A 12932-nucleotide genomic window follows, 5' to 3' on the forward strand; every position below is an offset into this window, starting at 1 on the left:
CGCACTCCTCGCGATCGGATTCTTGGGCCCAGCTGTGAGACGTGTGTTGGCGAATAAGTTTTGCGTTACCAATCAAGTTAATCAACTTGGCCCGGATGGCTACCTGGCTCTGGCTCGCTGGCTGGCTGGCTATCTAGCGGCAGCCCACCTTTGGCTAAATGCCTTTGAGAGTACTTCATCTGGTCTGGGGAAATGACACAATCCACAAAGTACTGCCACCAGAAGGTGAACCCAACAGCAGCCACGATCGAGGCCAGAAACTGTGTCAATAGCATCGGCAATAGGTAGCCAGAGCGCTGCTCTCATGATCATGTTCATGTTCATGTTACATCCACACCACACCCCCAGACACATCAGACACAACAAACAAAATCTCATGGTTCCAATCGAGATGCGGGTGGGTAGCAGCAGCCAGAGATCTTAGCTGGCTGATGAATCAGCTGATCGGAAGATAACTGACCTATGCAGTGGCTGTGCCGCCTCGGATATGCTCGATTCCACAACAAACAAGAAGTCTGCGACTAGAGACTAGAGCCCAGAGCCATATGCTAATAAGGCAACTCTCATTGGAGCGATTACGAAAGTTTTTGTCGGTTTGCGATCGCCCACGTGGCCCCCAAAAAAAAATCTATCTATCGGTTGGGTCTCTAAATTTGGGCACAAATTATGGTGGAAGCAGAACCGAACAGAGAGCGCACAGACCGGAGAGGAGCGGAGCGGAGTGGCGGAATGGCGGCAGCCGGCAGTGAAGCTGAAAGTGACTTTGACTACAACTACGATCCGCGATCCATATACTCGTGCACACTGGCACTCAACATGCACACTGATGCAGCTACAGATACAGATACAGATACAGCAGCAGCAGTAGCAGCGGTCATACAAATAGGAGTGAAAATTGGGAATGATTGATCTACACTGTCTTAAAACTTTCAAAAATGCATTCGATGTAACGATGGAGATATGATGCTCCCTAAAAACTGAGCCTTTATTGTGAAAACTTGGCAAAAGAAACCATTTTTGAATCGGTTTGTAATAACTAAGCATTTCCCTTAGATAAATATTGATAGAATACCGATTCCCTCCGATTCCCGATTTTCCTTAAATAGAATACCGATAGATAATGACTATCAACATGTGCCGATCCTGCCAAATGGGAGTGAAACCATTATCTTTGCAGAATTGTAGAAGATATGGGCTTTTATTACGACGACATTAGCAAAAATTCTCATATAAAAGAAAATCCAAAAACCAAATACATGTCGTGTGCGTGACCGAGACTAATCGCTGTCCGACTCGATTCTCGAGCTGTTGTTGGAGTGCTTCTAAATTATACTTAAAATTATAAATATTTTGTACTGAATCTCAGCGTGATATCTCTATTCTATTGACCATAGCTGTTTGTACTGTGTCTGCCTACCAATTACTCGTACAACGCCATGACAAAAGCTCAAACGCCTGCGCACACTTCAAGAAATCAACTTGAACACACACGCAGATCGCAGCGGAGCGGAGTGGGGCGGAGGGGCGAGTGTGCTGTAGGCTTGAAAGAGACTCTACACCAACCTCTACGGTACCTCTATGCTACCTCTATGGCTGTGCCTTTGGGCCAAAAATCCAAAAAGCAGCTGACAGATAAAGTGATCTTTGACTGGCGTCTGTCGAGAAGTCCCCATATGGGGCTGCTGGCTTACGGTAGTTAATAAAAGGAATATCTCTATAGGAGCGCATGCGAGCATGTTCTTTCAGCATTTTGATTAATGACACGCTGCGTGCAAATTAGAACAACTTTTATGGCCAACTATAATTGGATATTAATGATTCAGAATCCGATTTCGGTTTCGATTTTGGTTAGAGTGGAAAAGGGTGTTCACACTTGTGCGGGAAGTAGGAAGCGAATGGCAAAGCCAGTTCATAATAGCCGCCCGATTTGGGTCGGATCATTTTTAGACAGAGCCTGTCTGTCTGACTGTCTGTCGTAGAGATAATTGGCTCAATAAAATATTACACTCAAGGCAACCGAAGAAATCGACTAAAGCCACGTTTGACCCAAAAGAACTTCCAGAAATAAAACCAAAGCAAATAGAAGGGTTATAAAAGGGCTTGCCGGCCGAGGAAAACTCCGATGTGAAATCGAAATAGATAAGATAAATATCCATGGAACATTTTCCCGACACAAGACATAGCCACCATGTGGTTAATAGTTGTGTGGTTCTGGGGTGTTATGGAAACACCGATTATCACGATGATCGGAAGGTGATTGCAGGAATTTGACTGTTTTATTGCTTTGAGTGGTAATAAGTTATGACGGTACCATGGGAAAGACGATAAGATATGGCCACAAAGTGGGAGAGACTCCAATAAGAGGTTCCCAGGGGTGATTGACACAAAGTTTGCTAAACAAATCGAAGACTCAATGTGATCGCACCCATATTGGCGGAGCGTTTCATCACTCGAAGGACTGCCCTTGAGGGTTCTGCCAGATTACAAATTACAGATATTGCCTTTGGCTCTAGCCTTGATTTTTGCGCAGGCCTAAAGATGATACAACATTTATATGGCCAGGCCTAGCCTTAATTCTGATTTTCTGCTTTTATCATGGCGCACATAATTTCCTTTATTGCAACGAAGACCTTGACCGATTCTTGCAGCCAATTGCGGTTTTCTTTGTATTCAAGCAACATTTCCCTTCTCGGAATTAATGCCAAATGCAATGCAATTAAACAAAAGACAAACATCATTCAATGTCTTGACCAACTTCCTTAATGGCTGGCAATTTGTACGAACACCTTTCCAACTTTTTTCCACGACAAGAAATACCATATATAATTTGCGCATGGAGATCTAGCAGGTGAGATAGGAACAAGAAAAATTCCATTTAAACACCAGTACAAATGCCAGAAGAATACTATTAAAAAATACCATAAAAAAGGTAGTTAAAATTTCAAAAGACTACTATTATAAATGCCAGAAAAATTAATAAAAAAATATCAGTAAAATCCCAATGAATACTAGCATAATATCATGGAATAACAGAATAGAATATGTACTCTAAGAAATACGATTTAGAAGGAACGATGAAGCTCTGTTTTCAGATACCATTTGGGGACTGAGCAAATCAGAGACATGCACAGAAAATAGTATCTTATACGGGATGTGTGCTGTGTTATTGAATTATGAAATTAATCATTCAAAAACCAGTTTATTTGTTGCTGTATTTTTTTTTTAGTATTTTTTGTCATGATTTACATAGAGCACACCGAACTGAACCGAACCGCAGCTGAGGCTGAGAGTGAGACACTTTAAACCCACCAGAGAGCTTGTGGCTGCTGCGACTGTGGAGCTGCCTGCCTGCACTGCCGACAAACATTCAGCTGCGGGTGGGGCCAGGGGAGGGGAGGGGGAGGGGAGCGGGAGTGTCTCCCTCTCCGATGCGACGGCTGTGCTTTTTGTGGTGCGGTGCTGTTTGCTGTTTGACCCTGAAATTGCCATAAATACATTAAGCAAAAGCGTAGCGCACATATGTGAAGTTCCCTCCCTCCTCCCGCCTCCCTCGCTCCCTCGACCCTCCGCCATCGCTCCCTGTCCCTGTCCCTCTGTCCATGTTTTGCGCTTGTACAAATTAAACATTTAAAGCCCAAGTAAATGTACAAATGCCATAAAAAAGCGTTAACAATTGGATACCAATTTTCGCTACGATTGAAGTGAAGAAGTAATGCGTCACTTCGAAAATTAAACGAAGTCAAATAAAGCCCCACCAGAGGTTGAATAGCCCCCGAAAAATGCCACAGAGTCATAAATAGTTCAAGGTTCAAGCCTTCGAGGGTTTATGAACCAGGCCGTATGACACACTGATACAAGAGCTCGATAAATTTCTATCTTTGCGATGGATTGACAGTTCATCGAGTGAGTTATCCCCGAGATATTTCCCATTTCGGATCAACAAACTCAAAACACACACAAAGAGCGGCTGATCTTCCAAGGTCTGGTCATTGAACATGCCAAATACGTGTTAGTAGCTCAGTAAATATTTGCTTTGTGATTGACAGATCATCGGAGGCGATTTCCTCGATGAATTTCCTCACAAATTTCTCTTTTTTCAATCAATAAAATAAAAAAACCACGAGGTTTGTTCTATAAATATTTATCTTTGAGATATTTCCTGTTTTCCAGGTTTTTGGTTCTACACGATTCCTTGCTCCTGGAAAGCGACAAGTTCGCCCACACGTCATGCAGCAGTGCCCCTCGGCTCAGCCTTTATCCATACTGAATGTGTATACGTAATTTATCCCTTAATAAAACCTAAATTCCCCATAGATCCCATAAGAACGAATCGCATAGTTCTCTGGCTTCTTTAAGATCTATCATTTATCTTTTCTCCCCTTTTTCAGAAGACATCTCAGAAGATGTGTCTTCCCTGATTTATCGAACTTGTAAAACCAACTTTATACGCGATTCTTCGTCTTTGTTCGATTCTGTTTAGCCGCAGTCAGAGGTCAGTACTATAAATACTTATACATACGCATATTTCTGGTGTTCAACTGAAACATAATGAGAAACCGGAATTTTCGGCTTCGATCCGATACGATACGATTCGAGAACAGGTATACGGAGGGGGGGTGAGCGTAAGTGGTCTTTGGGGCATGCAAATGATTGTCGCGCGCTCCTTAACTGACAAAAGAAATGCCGTTACGTTACAAATATTGTTATAAGTTTTAATGAACAAAAAGAATGAGTAAGTGGCCAAGTATGTTAACAGCCCAACGGCCCGGCCCAAACACAGCTGTGGATTATGCAAATCCATTTGGGTGGCAGCACTCCGATTGTCAGTGGCAGTGGCAGTAGCAGGAGATCATTGGGTTGGTGTTGGCCAATTGCAAGGTCATTGATTGCCACACACAGAAAACAGACAACAGGCAAACAGAGAGATGAGCACTGCAAATAAAGCAGATGTTCGAGGCAGAGAGACGGGAGAGGCACCACTCCTATAAGGAGGAGGAGGAGCCATCCAATGGACGGACAGAGGAAGCGACTTTCCACACAGAGAGCTGACTGACGGTCATGTCAGGTTCAAGTAATGCCTGATGTCTCAAATGCTTGACTCAAAGTCGCTTTGGATCCGTCACTCAACGAGAGAGAGAGAGGGAGAGAGAGGGAGAGAGAGGGAGAGAGAGGGAGAGAGAGGGAGAGATCGGGGATTGGGGTTCGCCGGATCGGGGCTCGCGGTTCAATGAACGTAATGTAATGTTACCCCGAGAGAGAGAGAGCTACTCCTCCTCCTCCTCCGGTCTGTGTGCCGGCCATTACTGTTAACGAAAACAAACAACAGTTAAAGCGAACGACAGGCCAAAAATTAAATATGCCAGAGCCCCCCCCCCCAGCCGCTGTAGCCCCCTCTAAGCCCCTCTTAAATACAAAAAAGGAAGCGTTGAGAATTTTTCGCTTCGATTTAAATCAAGTCTAGAAGCTCTGCTCTCCGCCTCCCTCCTTCTCTCCCGAGAGTCGTTTCGGGGGTTTTGGGGGTGTACGGGTTTCGTTATTCCGAGTAGTCAATCACCTTTCGGGCTCTGACTGTTTATAGGAAGTCAATAAAATGCATTAAAATCATTTCGTATAAACATTAAACAGCCAACCCAGACTGCTCTGCTGTTGCATCCATTATTTACCTTTTTTTTTGCTTTTTTTTTGTCGATTTATTTATGGTTTTCATTGGGTCTGTCTGCTGCTGGTTGTCGGAAACTGCTCGAGAATGCTGCTGATTGCTGAATGTAAGCTCAAGATCTAAGCTTTATGGCCGGGCGCTTTTCTGACGGCGGTAGCAGCATCGATTATGATCGTATATGGGTCTGCGGCGACAGGTCCGGTTTTAGATCGTGATAAACGTCAGATAAATGAACTCGAGAGCTCCAACAAAATACAAACAAAATGCAAACAAAAAACGCGACAAATTCAAAGCCAAAAGACATTATCGGCTTAACAGAATTCATTCTGCGTGGCCGCTCCCATGAGCGGACAGGGCCTATAACAGTCCCATTTACAGAGAGAAAGAGAAAGACAGCTGCTGACATAATTGCAAAAGGGAAACAAAAGAAGAGCTACCGAGGAATGTCCCCAAAGGATATTGGCAATTAAAAGATGCACAACATACTAAATACAGCAGGTGTAAGCCAGAAAACCACGAAGACACAGTCCGATGACACGAATTTTAAAATGCCCGTCAAGATCGCAAAGTCCTGACGTTCGGAGTAGAGGCACACGTGCCGCGACATCATTCTACACGGTACTTAGGTTGTCTATAGGAAATCATATGATTTATGCAACTTCCACCTAATAACAATTGAGAGCATAAACCTATTCATTTATTACTATGGCGACTATATAATATAGTGATCCGATCCGTCTTATTCTCCCTTATAGGCTTTTCTGCATAGAAACATATGGGCGGATGGATGCTGATTTAAAATATACAATATATATTGTATAGAGAATAAGCAGGATCGGATCACTATATGTTTGCTTTAGGATTATATTTACAGTCGAACTTCCATATAGCAAATCACAAGGGGAATACGTAATACAGAAGATTCGTAATATAGAATATGGACTTGCAGTGTTATATAAATAAATTCCTTATGTAGAAAAGTTCGTTGCACGGAAGTTCGTAATAGAGAAGTTCGGCTGTATTTGGTTTTTTTATTCCCGCTCTCGAATCTCGGGCGCGCACTGATGCCTCCATTTTGTTTTTGCATTCTCGGGACCGAGACTCGGTCGCTAGTTCTGGAAGAATAACTCTAATAGGAGTTGGGGTTCTAGGAGATCCCTACTTCTGTGCATTACAAACGTCTAACTAATTTTATAATACTCTACCTCTGCAAGGGTATACGAATTAGTGCAGGAAATCTAGTTTCAAGTTTCAGAACGTGTTTTTAGATAACATAAACTCAAATTTATAACAAATCTTAATATCACAATGATTATAGATTAGATCGGATGTCGGGAAAAGTGTTAATTGTTTGCCGAACATTAAGTTTAGTTCGCTCAAGCGAAAAACTGGCATTCAGACCTCAGGGAGGGATACCTAGAAAGTTCTTTCAAATTGAGGCCAAAACTCTTGGGGCATAAAGCCTAAGTCAACAAATGGAGTATGCCCTGTAGATCGCTGCTAAAAGCTCTCGAAGCAGCAGCCACAGCAGTTGCACAACCCGGCGCTTGAGTTGCCTAATGAGTCGTCGTCGTCGTCCGACTATTTGGACAGAACCGCACACAGACCGCTCATAAGTAGGGGCGGTGTGCTTGACCAAATTTGGGAGAGAGATCTTGAACCGAATCATAGCGGCACAGCGCCAACAAATACAAAAAAGAAACAAAACAAGATTCAATTGGAGAGACGATGGAGGGGATCGGACTTTTAAATGAAGTGCGGACAGAACGCTTAGTCAGCGGCTGGAGAGAGAAGAGGAGTGGACGTGGACGTGGACCACTCAAGGTCTAGGCTCCAGTTTCCGCATGCCGTACGCTGAATGCTGAATGCTGAAGAGACACTCACTTATACTCACACGTCGTGGACCCCAAGTGCTCGGACCGACGCCGCTGCTGTTGCTGTTGCTGTGGTTGCTGCTTGTTGGGGCATGTGATTCTGTGATTGTTGTTGTTCCCATCCGATACTCCTGATGATGGCAACAGCACGCGGTCGGGATAGAGCGGCTTGGGAGCCCACGAGGCAGCTGCCACATAGATGTCCGTCCTGGGGGTGGAGGGCGTCGTCTCGGGCTCGGGAGTGCCCGCCGCATAGCTATAGTAACCATCCTCGGGCTCGTCCACCACCGAGAGGCGATGCTTCGATTGGGAGACGCTCTGGTGGTCGTCGCTGTAGAGATACTCGTGCATGGAGCGGGCGTACTTGTTGCTCTTGCGCCTCTGCTGGGCGGGAGTCAGCTGGCAGCTGCTGGCGCTGTGCTCGGGGGATGCCCGGATCCAGGAGCTGGCTGGGACATACTGCCGCTGCTGGCGGCTCTGAACGAGCTTGGAGAAGTCCACGTAGAGCGACTCATCGGTGGCAGGCTTGCGCTGGAACTCGTCGGCGTGAATGTCCTCCACATCCTCGTCGCCGTAGTCCTCGTCATCGTCGTGCGGTGTGGTGGCGGCGCCCACAGAGCTGTAGAAACTATAGTTGCTGGAGGATTGTGAGTAGGAGCGATTGCGGTTGCTGCCATAGAACTCCTCCTCGAAGGGCAGGCCCTGGGGGAACTTGTTCGAGAAGGCCTTCTTCAGTCGCGGCGAGTCGTGGGAGTCGCTGGAGCCGGTCGAGGAGCTGCCGCCGCCGCCAGCTCCGTTGCTGGTGGCGGTGCACCCATTGCGCTGCTTGAAACTCAGCTTGGGCGTGGCCGGCAGCTGCCTACGCTGTGCCAAAGGAGTGGCAACGACTCCTCCTCCTCCTCCTCCTCCTCCTGTGAGATCATTGGTGGTTTGCCTGCTACGCCCGGCCACAGTCGGTGGCTGCGGTGCCGGATAGTTCTTGCTGGAACGCTGCGTGAGACGCGCCCCTGGGCAGTTCTCCTTGGCGGACTTGCCCGCCGTCTGGTGGGTGCGCTTCTGGCTCGTGGGTGTCCCCATCTGGCTGGGAACGGCTGCTGCTGACTGATACTGTTTTCTGGCAGTGCTGGGCGTGGGTCCAGGACGTGGCGGCTGCTGCTGGGCGCTGCTCGGTGGTGCCGGCGCCCTTGCCTTGCCATGCCGCAAGGCGGCCGAGGACGAAGAGCAGGTGGTTTCAATGCGACGAATGAGCTTCGGTGTCAGCGGCTTGAAGCTGCTGCTGCTGCTGTTCACTCCTAGTCTTTGCTGGTGGGGATTGGGGTTGTGGGACTCCTGCTGCACTTTGTGGCGGTTGTTGCTGTTGCCGCTGCTGCTGCAGTAGCTGCTGCGCCACGGCTGCTGGCGCACGAAGCTGCCACCACCGCCTGGCGCGACTGTTGCTGTGGCCGCCGCTGACTGCTGGTGAATCGAGGATGACGAGGACGAGGATGAGGCTGCTGTGTTCTTGCTTCGATGTCCACCTGGAGCTCCGGCGCCTGGCGTTGATTTCACCATCACCCGTGTGCTGATGTTGGCTCCATTGCTGCTCAGTGGCTGCGAGGTTCCGGACCCTGCCACTTGGCCATTGTTGGGGCTATTGTTGTTGCTGCAACTGCCTCGCGGCACTCGAAATGAGCTGTATGGCCGAAAGCCATTGCCGTATTGCTGTCCAACGATGGGCATTTTGTTAGCTTTTGTTATTTGTTTTTCCAAGTTGTTATTTGTTTCGTTCGCTTCTCGGGTTAATTATTCGTAATTTCAGTTGATCTTTCCACAGTCCGGTGTGGGGATAGGCGTTGAAATTTAAACTGCTCTGAAGGCATTTACTTTAAACGCGTGCGCTTTGTGGATCGTTTCTCTTTATCTTAATCTCTTCTTGTTGCTGCTATATCTTTATCGTTATCATTTGTTTGGCATTTCCGCGGCATTCAGCTGCTTTTATTAATTGAGTTGAGATTGTGGTTTAGATCTAATTCCGAATGCTGTGCACACACTCCGACTCGGACAGTCGACTGTCGCCTGTCCCGAACATACTACAGAGACAGACCCCAGAGACCCGACGATCCCGCCTGCGACGAGGCCCGTGCCTCGCCTTGTTCGCTGTTGCTGTTGTAATTAGCGCCCCTACCCCACACCACCCCCCCCCCTCATCGGTGCGGCCTCCTTTGGGGGCGAGACTCTGGGCTGCATTTGTGCGACTTCTTCTTGGCCGCATTTCATTTGTGTTGGCTCAGCAGTAAGCGGAGGGCCAACAATTGAATTAGCTGCTGCTCGAAAATAGCCCTGAACCTTGGCAGCGATTTTCCCCCGCACACAAATCCAATTGGCAAGTTCATTGATAAGACCCCCAGACCGGAATCCGCATCCCCAAAAGCCCCTTGCCGAACCAGTTAATGCTTTATGCAATGCCAGCCTGGCCAGCCAGAGCCAACAGAAATACGTTAGTAGAAAGTGTCTGCAGCAGCGCAAAGACCCGACCGAGCCAGCAGCCAGCAGCTCACCGAACTGGCCAACAGGTCCTCCTCCTCCTCCTCCTTCCTCTGCTTCGTCTCCTGCTCCGACCAGTTTTCACAATTTTTACTTTTTTAACCTGATTCAAAAAGGAAACACAAGTCTTCGTCTGCCCCAGCAGACGCTGAAGCCTTGTGGATACCCTCTTGGAGAACGATTGGTCTCCACCATAATAATGGATTTTATTATTCTTTACGTTTCCTCTTTTTAAGCTACCTTCCCTTCTTTTGTGAAAGGCAAACATCTGTTCCAAACCGAAATACACCTTCTCTCTTCAAGGGTACAAAAACAGTTGGAAGCCAATGTTGGATCAAACCCAAACAACTTGTTGCGCAGAGGCTGAGTCAAACTGCGACGCGTCGAGACCCCCACGAGCCGCGGCCCATGAGTAATGACATCTATCGGAAATGCGTGCAAAATCCCTTGCACAATAAAACAACACAATCAACACGTCCGGTCCCAACTGCAAGTACACGCCAACCCCCCACCACACCCCACCCTGCCCTAGTCGCCTCTCCGATAAGACGGTAGGCGTCTTGCGGCGGCGTCATAGTTGCTGCGATATCTTATCGGACCTTAGTTAACCCAGAAGTAGCCCGAGTTGTTTCCCAAAATGTGTGCACAGCATTGGGGCCCACTAAATTAAAAATTTCATGGATGGAAACACTGTCATTTTGGGCCAGGATGCACAAATCACACGCGGTTCGCTGGCTTCGGCTCCCCACTCATTATGCAGTGCACACACACAAAACACTTGACAGCTGCATTTGTTAAAGATTATGAACAATATTTTAGCCGTTTCTTGGCGTCTTGAGGCTTTACTTTTTATATATTTTTCTATAAAACACTTTTTTGTTTAGGTTGCACGGCGGCGGCGACGACCGAAGAAGGCAGCAGCAGCACCTCCATTCATTCGCTTGCAAGTTGTCGGTTCGGACTGATTTCGTTCGGGATGTGTTCGCAGCGAACAAGTGTCGGTTGGGGCCCCAGTTGGGGCTCGGGTCTCGCTGCTCGACTGCGCTGCTCACACGCACACAGGCACACACACACAACACAGCACACCGCACACATTTCCAGTTTACAGTTGATCGATCGAGCATGCTGTGACGCTGAATTCGCCCCAACAGAGTCGCTTCGCCTTCGCCGCAGTCCGATGCGTGATATGAAATTTCTTTTTGTAACAATTTACATAAAAACTGATTGAAATCGAGAATTAATCAAAGACAATCAAATGCGAAAAGCGGAAGAACATTTCAGACTATTTCCAAATTGACAGATTCGGTTGTGATTTTCATATTTGGACTGAAGATACAACATTTTTGGGGGGCACTTCCGCGTTGCAGCAGGCGGCGGGCGGCGGGCGGCAGGCGCATGAATAATGAGTAAACAGAGACCAGACTTTGGCAATTAATCTGCCGACAGCCGATCTCTATCTCCCTCTCACTCCTTGGTTCAAGAACACTTATTAAGCGTGTTTTATTGCTAAATTCAAAAGGTTAATAAACAATGTCGAATGGCGCACATGAAAAACGTCATTTTATCGCACAAAGAAAGCGGCTGCTAGTGGCAGATAAATGAGACAACTCCTCGGGCGGGGGAGGAGAGACTCTTGACGGTGGATGCTGCTCTTTATCTGTGAGTGCCCCTCGTTGTGGTAATTCCTAAAAAGGCCACGCCAAGTGCATTAAACAATAATAAATGCGACAACTTCGTTGCGCCTCACTGTCCCGTCTCGTCGTCCCGTCCGTCTTTCTGCGCGTTGTTTTGAGTAATATGCAAATATTCTTTAAATACGCAGGCGCATAAATTAAGGCAAGGAAATGCAACAGAAATGGACAGGCACAGACAGCCACCTCCCCCCCCCCAGGATCGGTGCCGCCAAGCCCGCCTCCGAAGGGGGTCAAACGCACAAAGAAATCGCTGAATCTGAATCTGACTTAATTTACAGTAAGCCGACTCGAGAGGATGACTCTCCCATCACACTTGGCCTCCAGCACCAGCCCGACTCTGTCCAGGAACCAGCGAAAATTTCACTTGCCATTTATGGCCAAATGTTAATTTGTCTTTCGGGCCATGACTGCTGCTGCTTGGCCATTAAATACACGACTGCCTACAAGCCATTCAAAAGAAAGCGAGTCCAAGGAGTCCCCGCCGCCATCAACCAACAACAGCTGCGTGGGCAGGACACTCCGACTGCCACTGACACTCTGGACATAACCATGGACTGATGACTGCTTGGAAATACCCGTGGATCGGTGAGTAGAACCTGTTCGACCGCCTTTAAACTAATCATTTCCAGGAAACACTTTTCCCATTCATATTTTGTGTGAAACAATTTCATGCCGCTATTTTTTAGGGGCAGTGAAGAGATGATTTACTGGCAAGAAATTAAGAAACTAAACCTCCACAAGAACGGAAGAACACCTAAAATAAAGCCTCAAGAAAGTGAGACAATCTAAGATTGTCACATGTAGAAAATGCACAGAACAACACATGAGCACATTTTGGCAAACAGAGACCTAAACAGAGATCAATGTCAATACAAGCCTACACGGAATGTGCAATTTATGGGAATACACAAGGTTCTAGGGGAAAAGCGCGAGCATGTTCCTCAAAACGTTGGTGGAAATCCCTTTTCAAAAGAAAAACTAATGTTTAGTCTTCTTTAAGGTCAAACATCACAAAAATCAAGCAAAATAGAAACTTACGTGGGCTCCTTGGGTATGGGGATAGCGTTCTTTGCATCTAGCTCGTGCCTCCTTCGCTTGGCCGCGGACCTGGTGTGATGTGTCTTGGTAATGCGGGGCCTATTTATAAAATGTGAAATAATAATAATTGAAATTTGCCAATGA

General features: G+C 47.0%; 1 protein-coding gene across 3 annotated transcripts in view; it reads right to left on the reverse strand.

Annotated features, from left to right (window-relative positions):
- Doa (Darkener of apricot) overlaps positions 1-12932 on the reverse strand; it is a 39818-nt gene that overhangs the window by 25437 nt on the left and 1449 nt on the right. The window contains exon 3 of one of the 3 annotated variants that reach the window (XM_003736520.3): positions 12789-12887. In XM_003736520.3, the coding sequence (XP_003736568.2) occupies positions 12789-12887 (99 nt within the window). Of the gene's footprint in view, positions 1-7543; positions 9565-12788; positions 12888-12932 lie in introns of those variants that run through there. The other 2 variants (XM_033376389.1, XM_002137429.4) reach the window with 2 other exon arrangements.

The sequence above is a fragment of the Drosophila pseudoobscura genome, chromosome 2, assembly GCF_009870125.1.
Source record: "Drosophila pseudoobscura strain MV-25-SWS-2005 chromosome 2, UCI_Dpse_MV25, whole genome shotgun sequence".
Classification (NCBI taxonomy): domain Eukaryota; kingdom Metazoa; phylum Arthropoda; class Insecta; order Diptera; family Drosophilidae; genus Drosophila; species Drosophila pseudoobscura.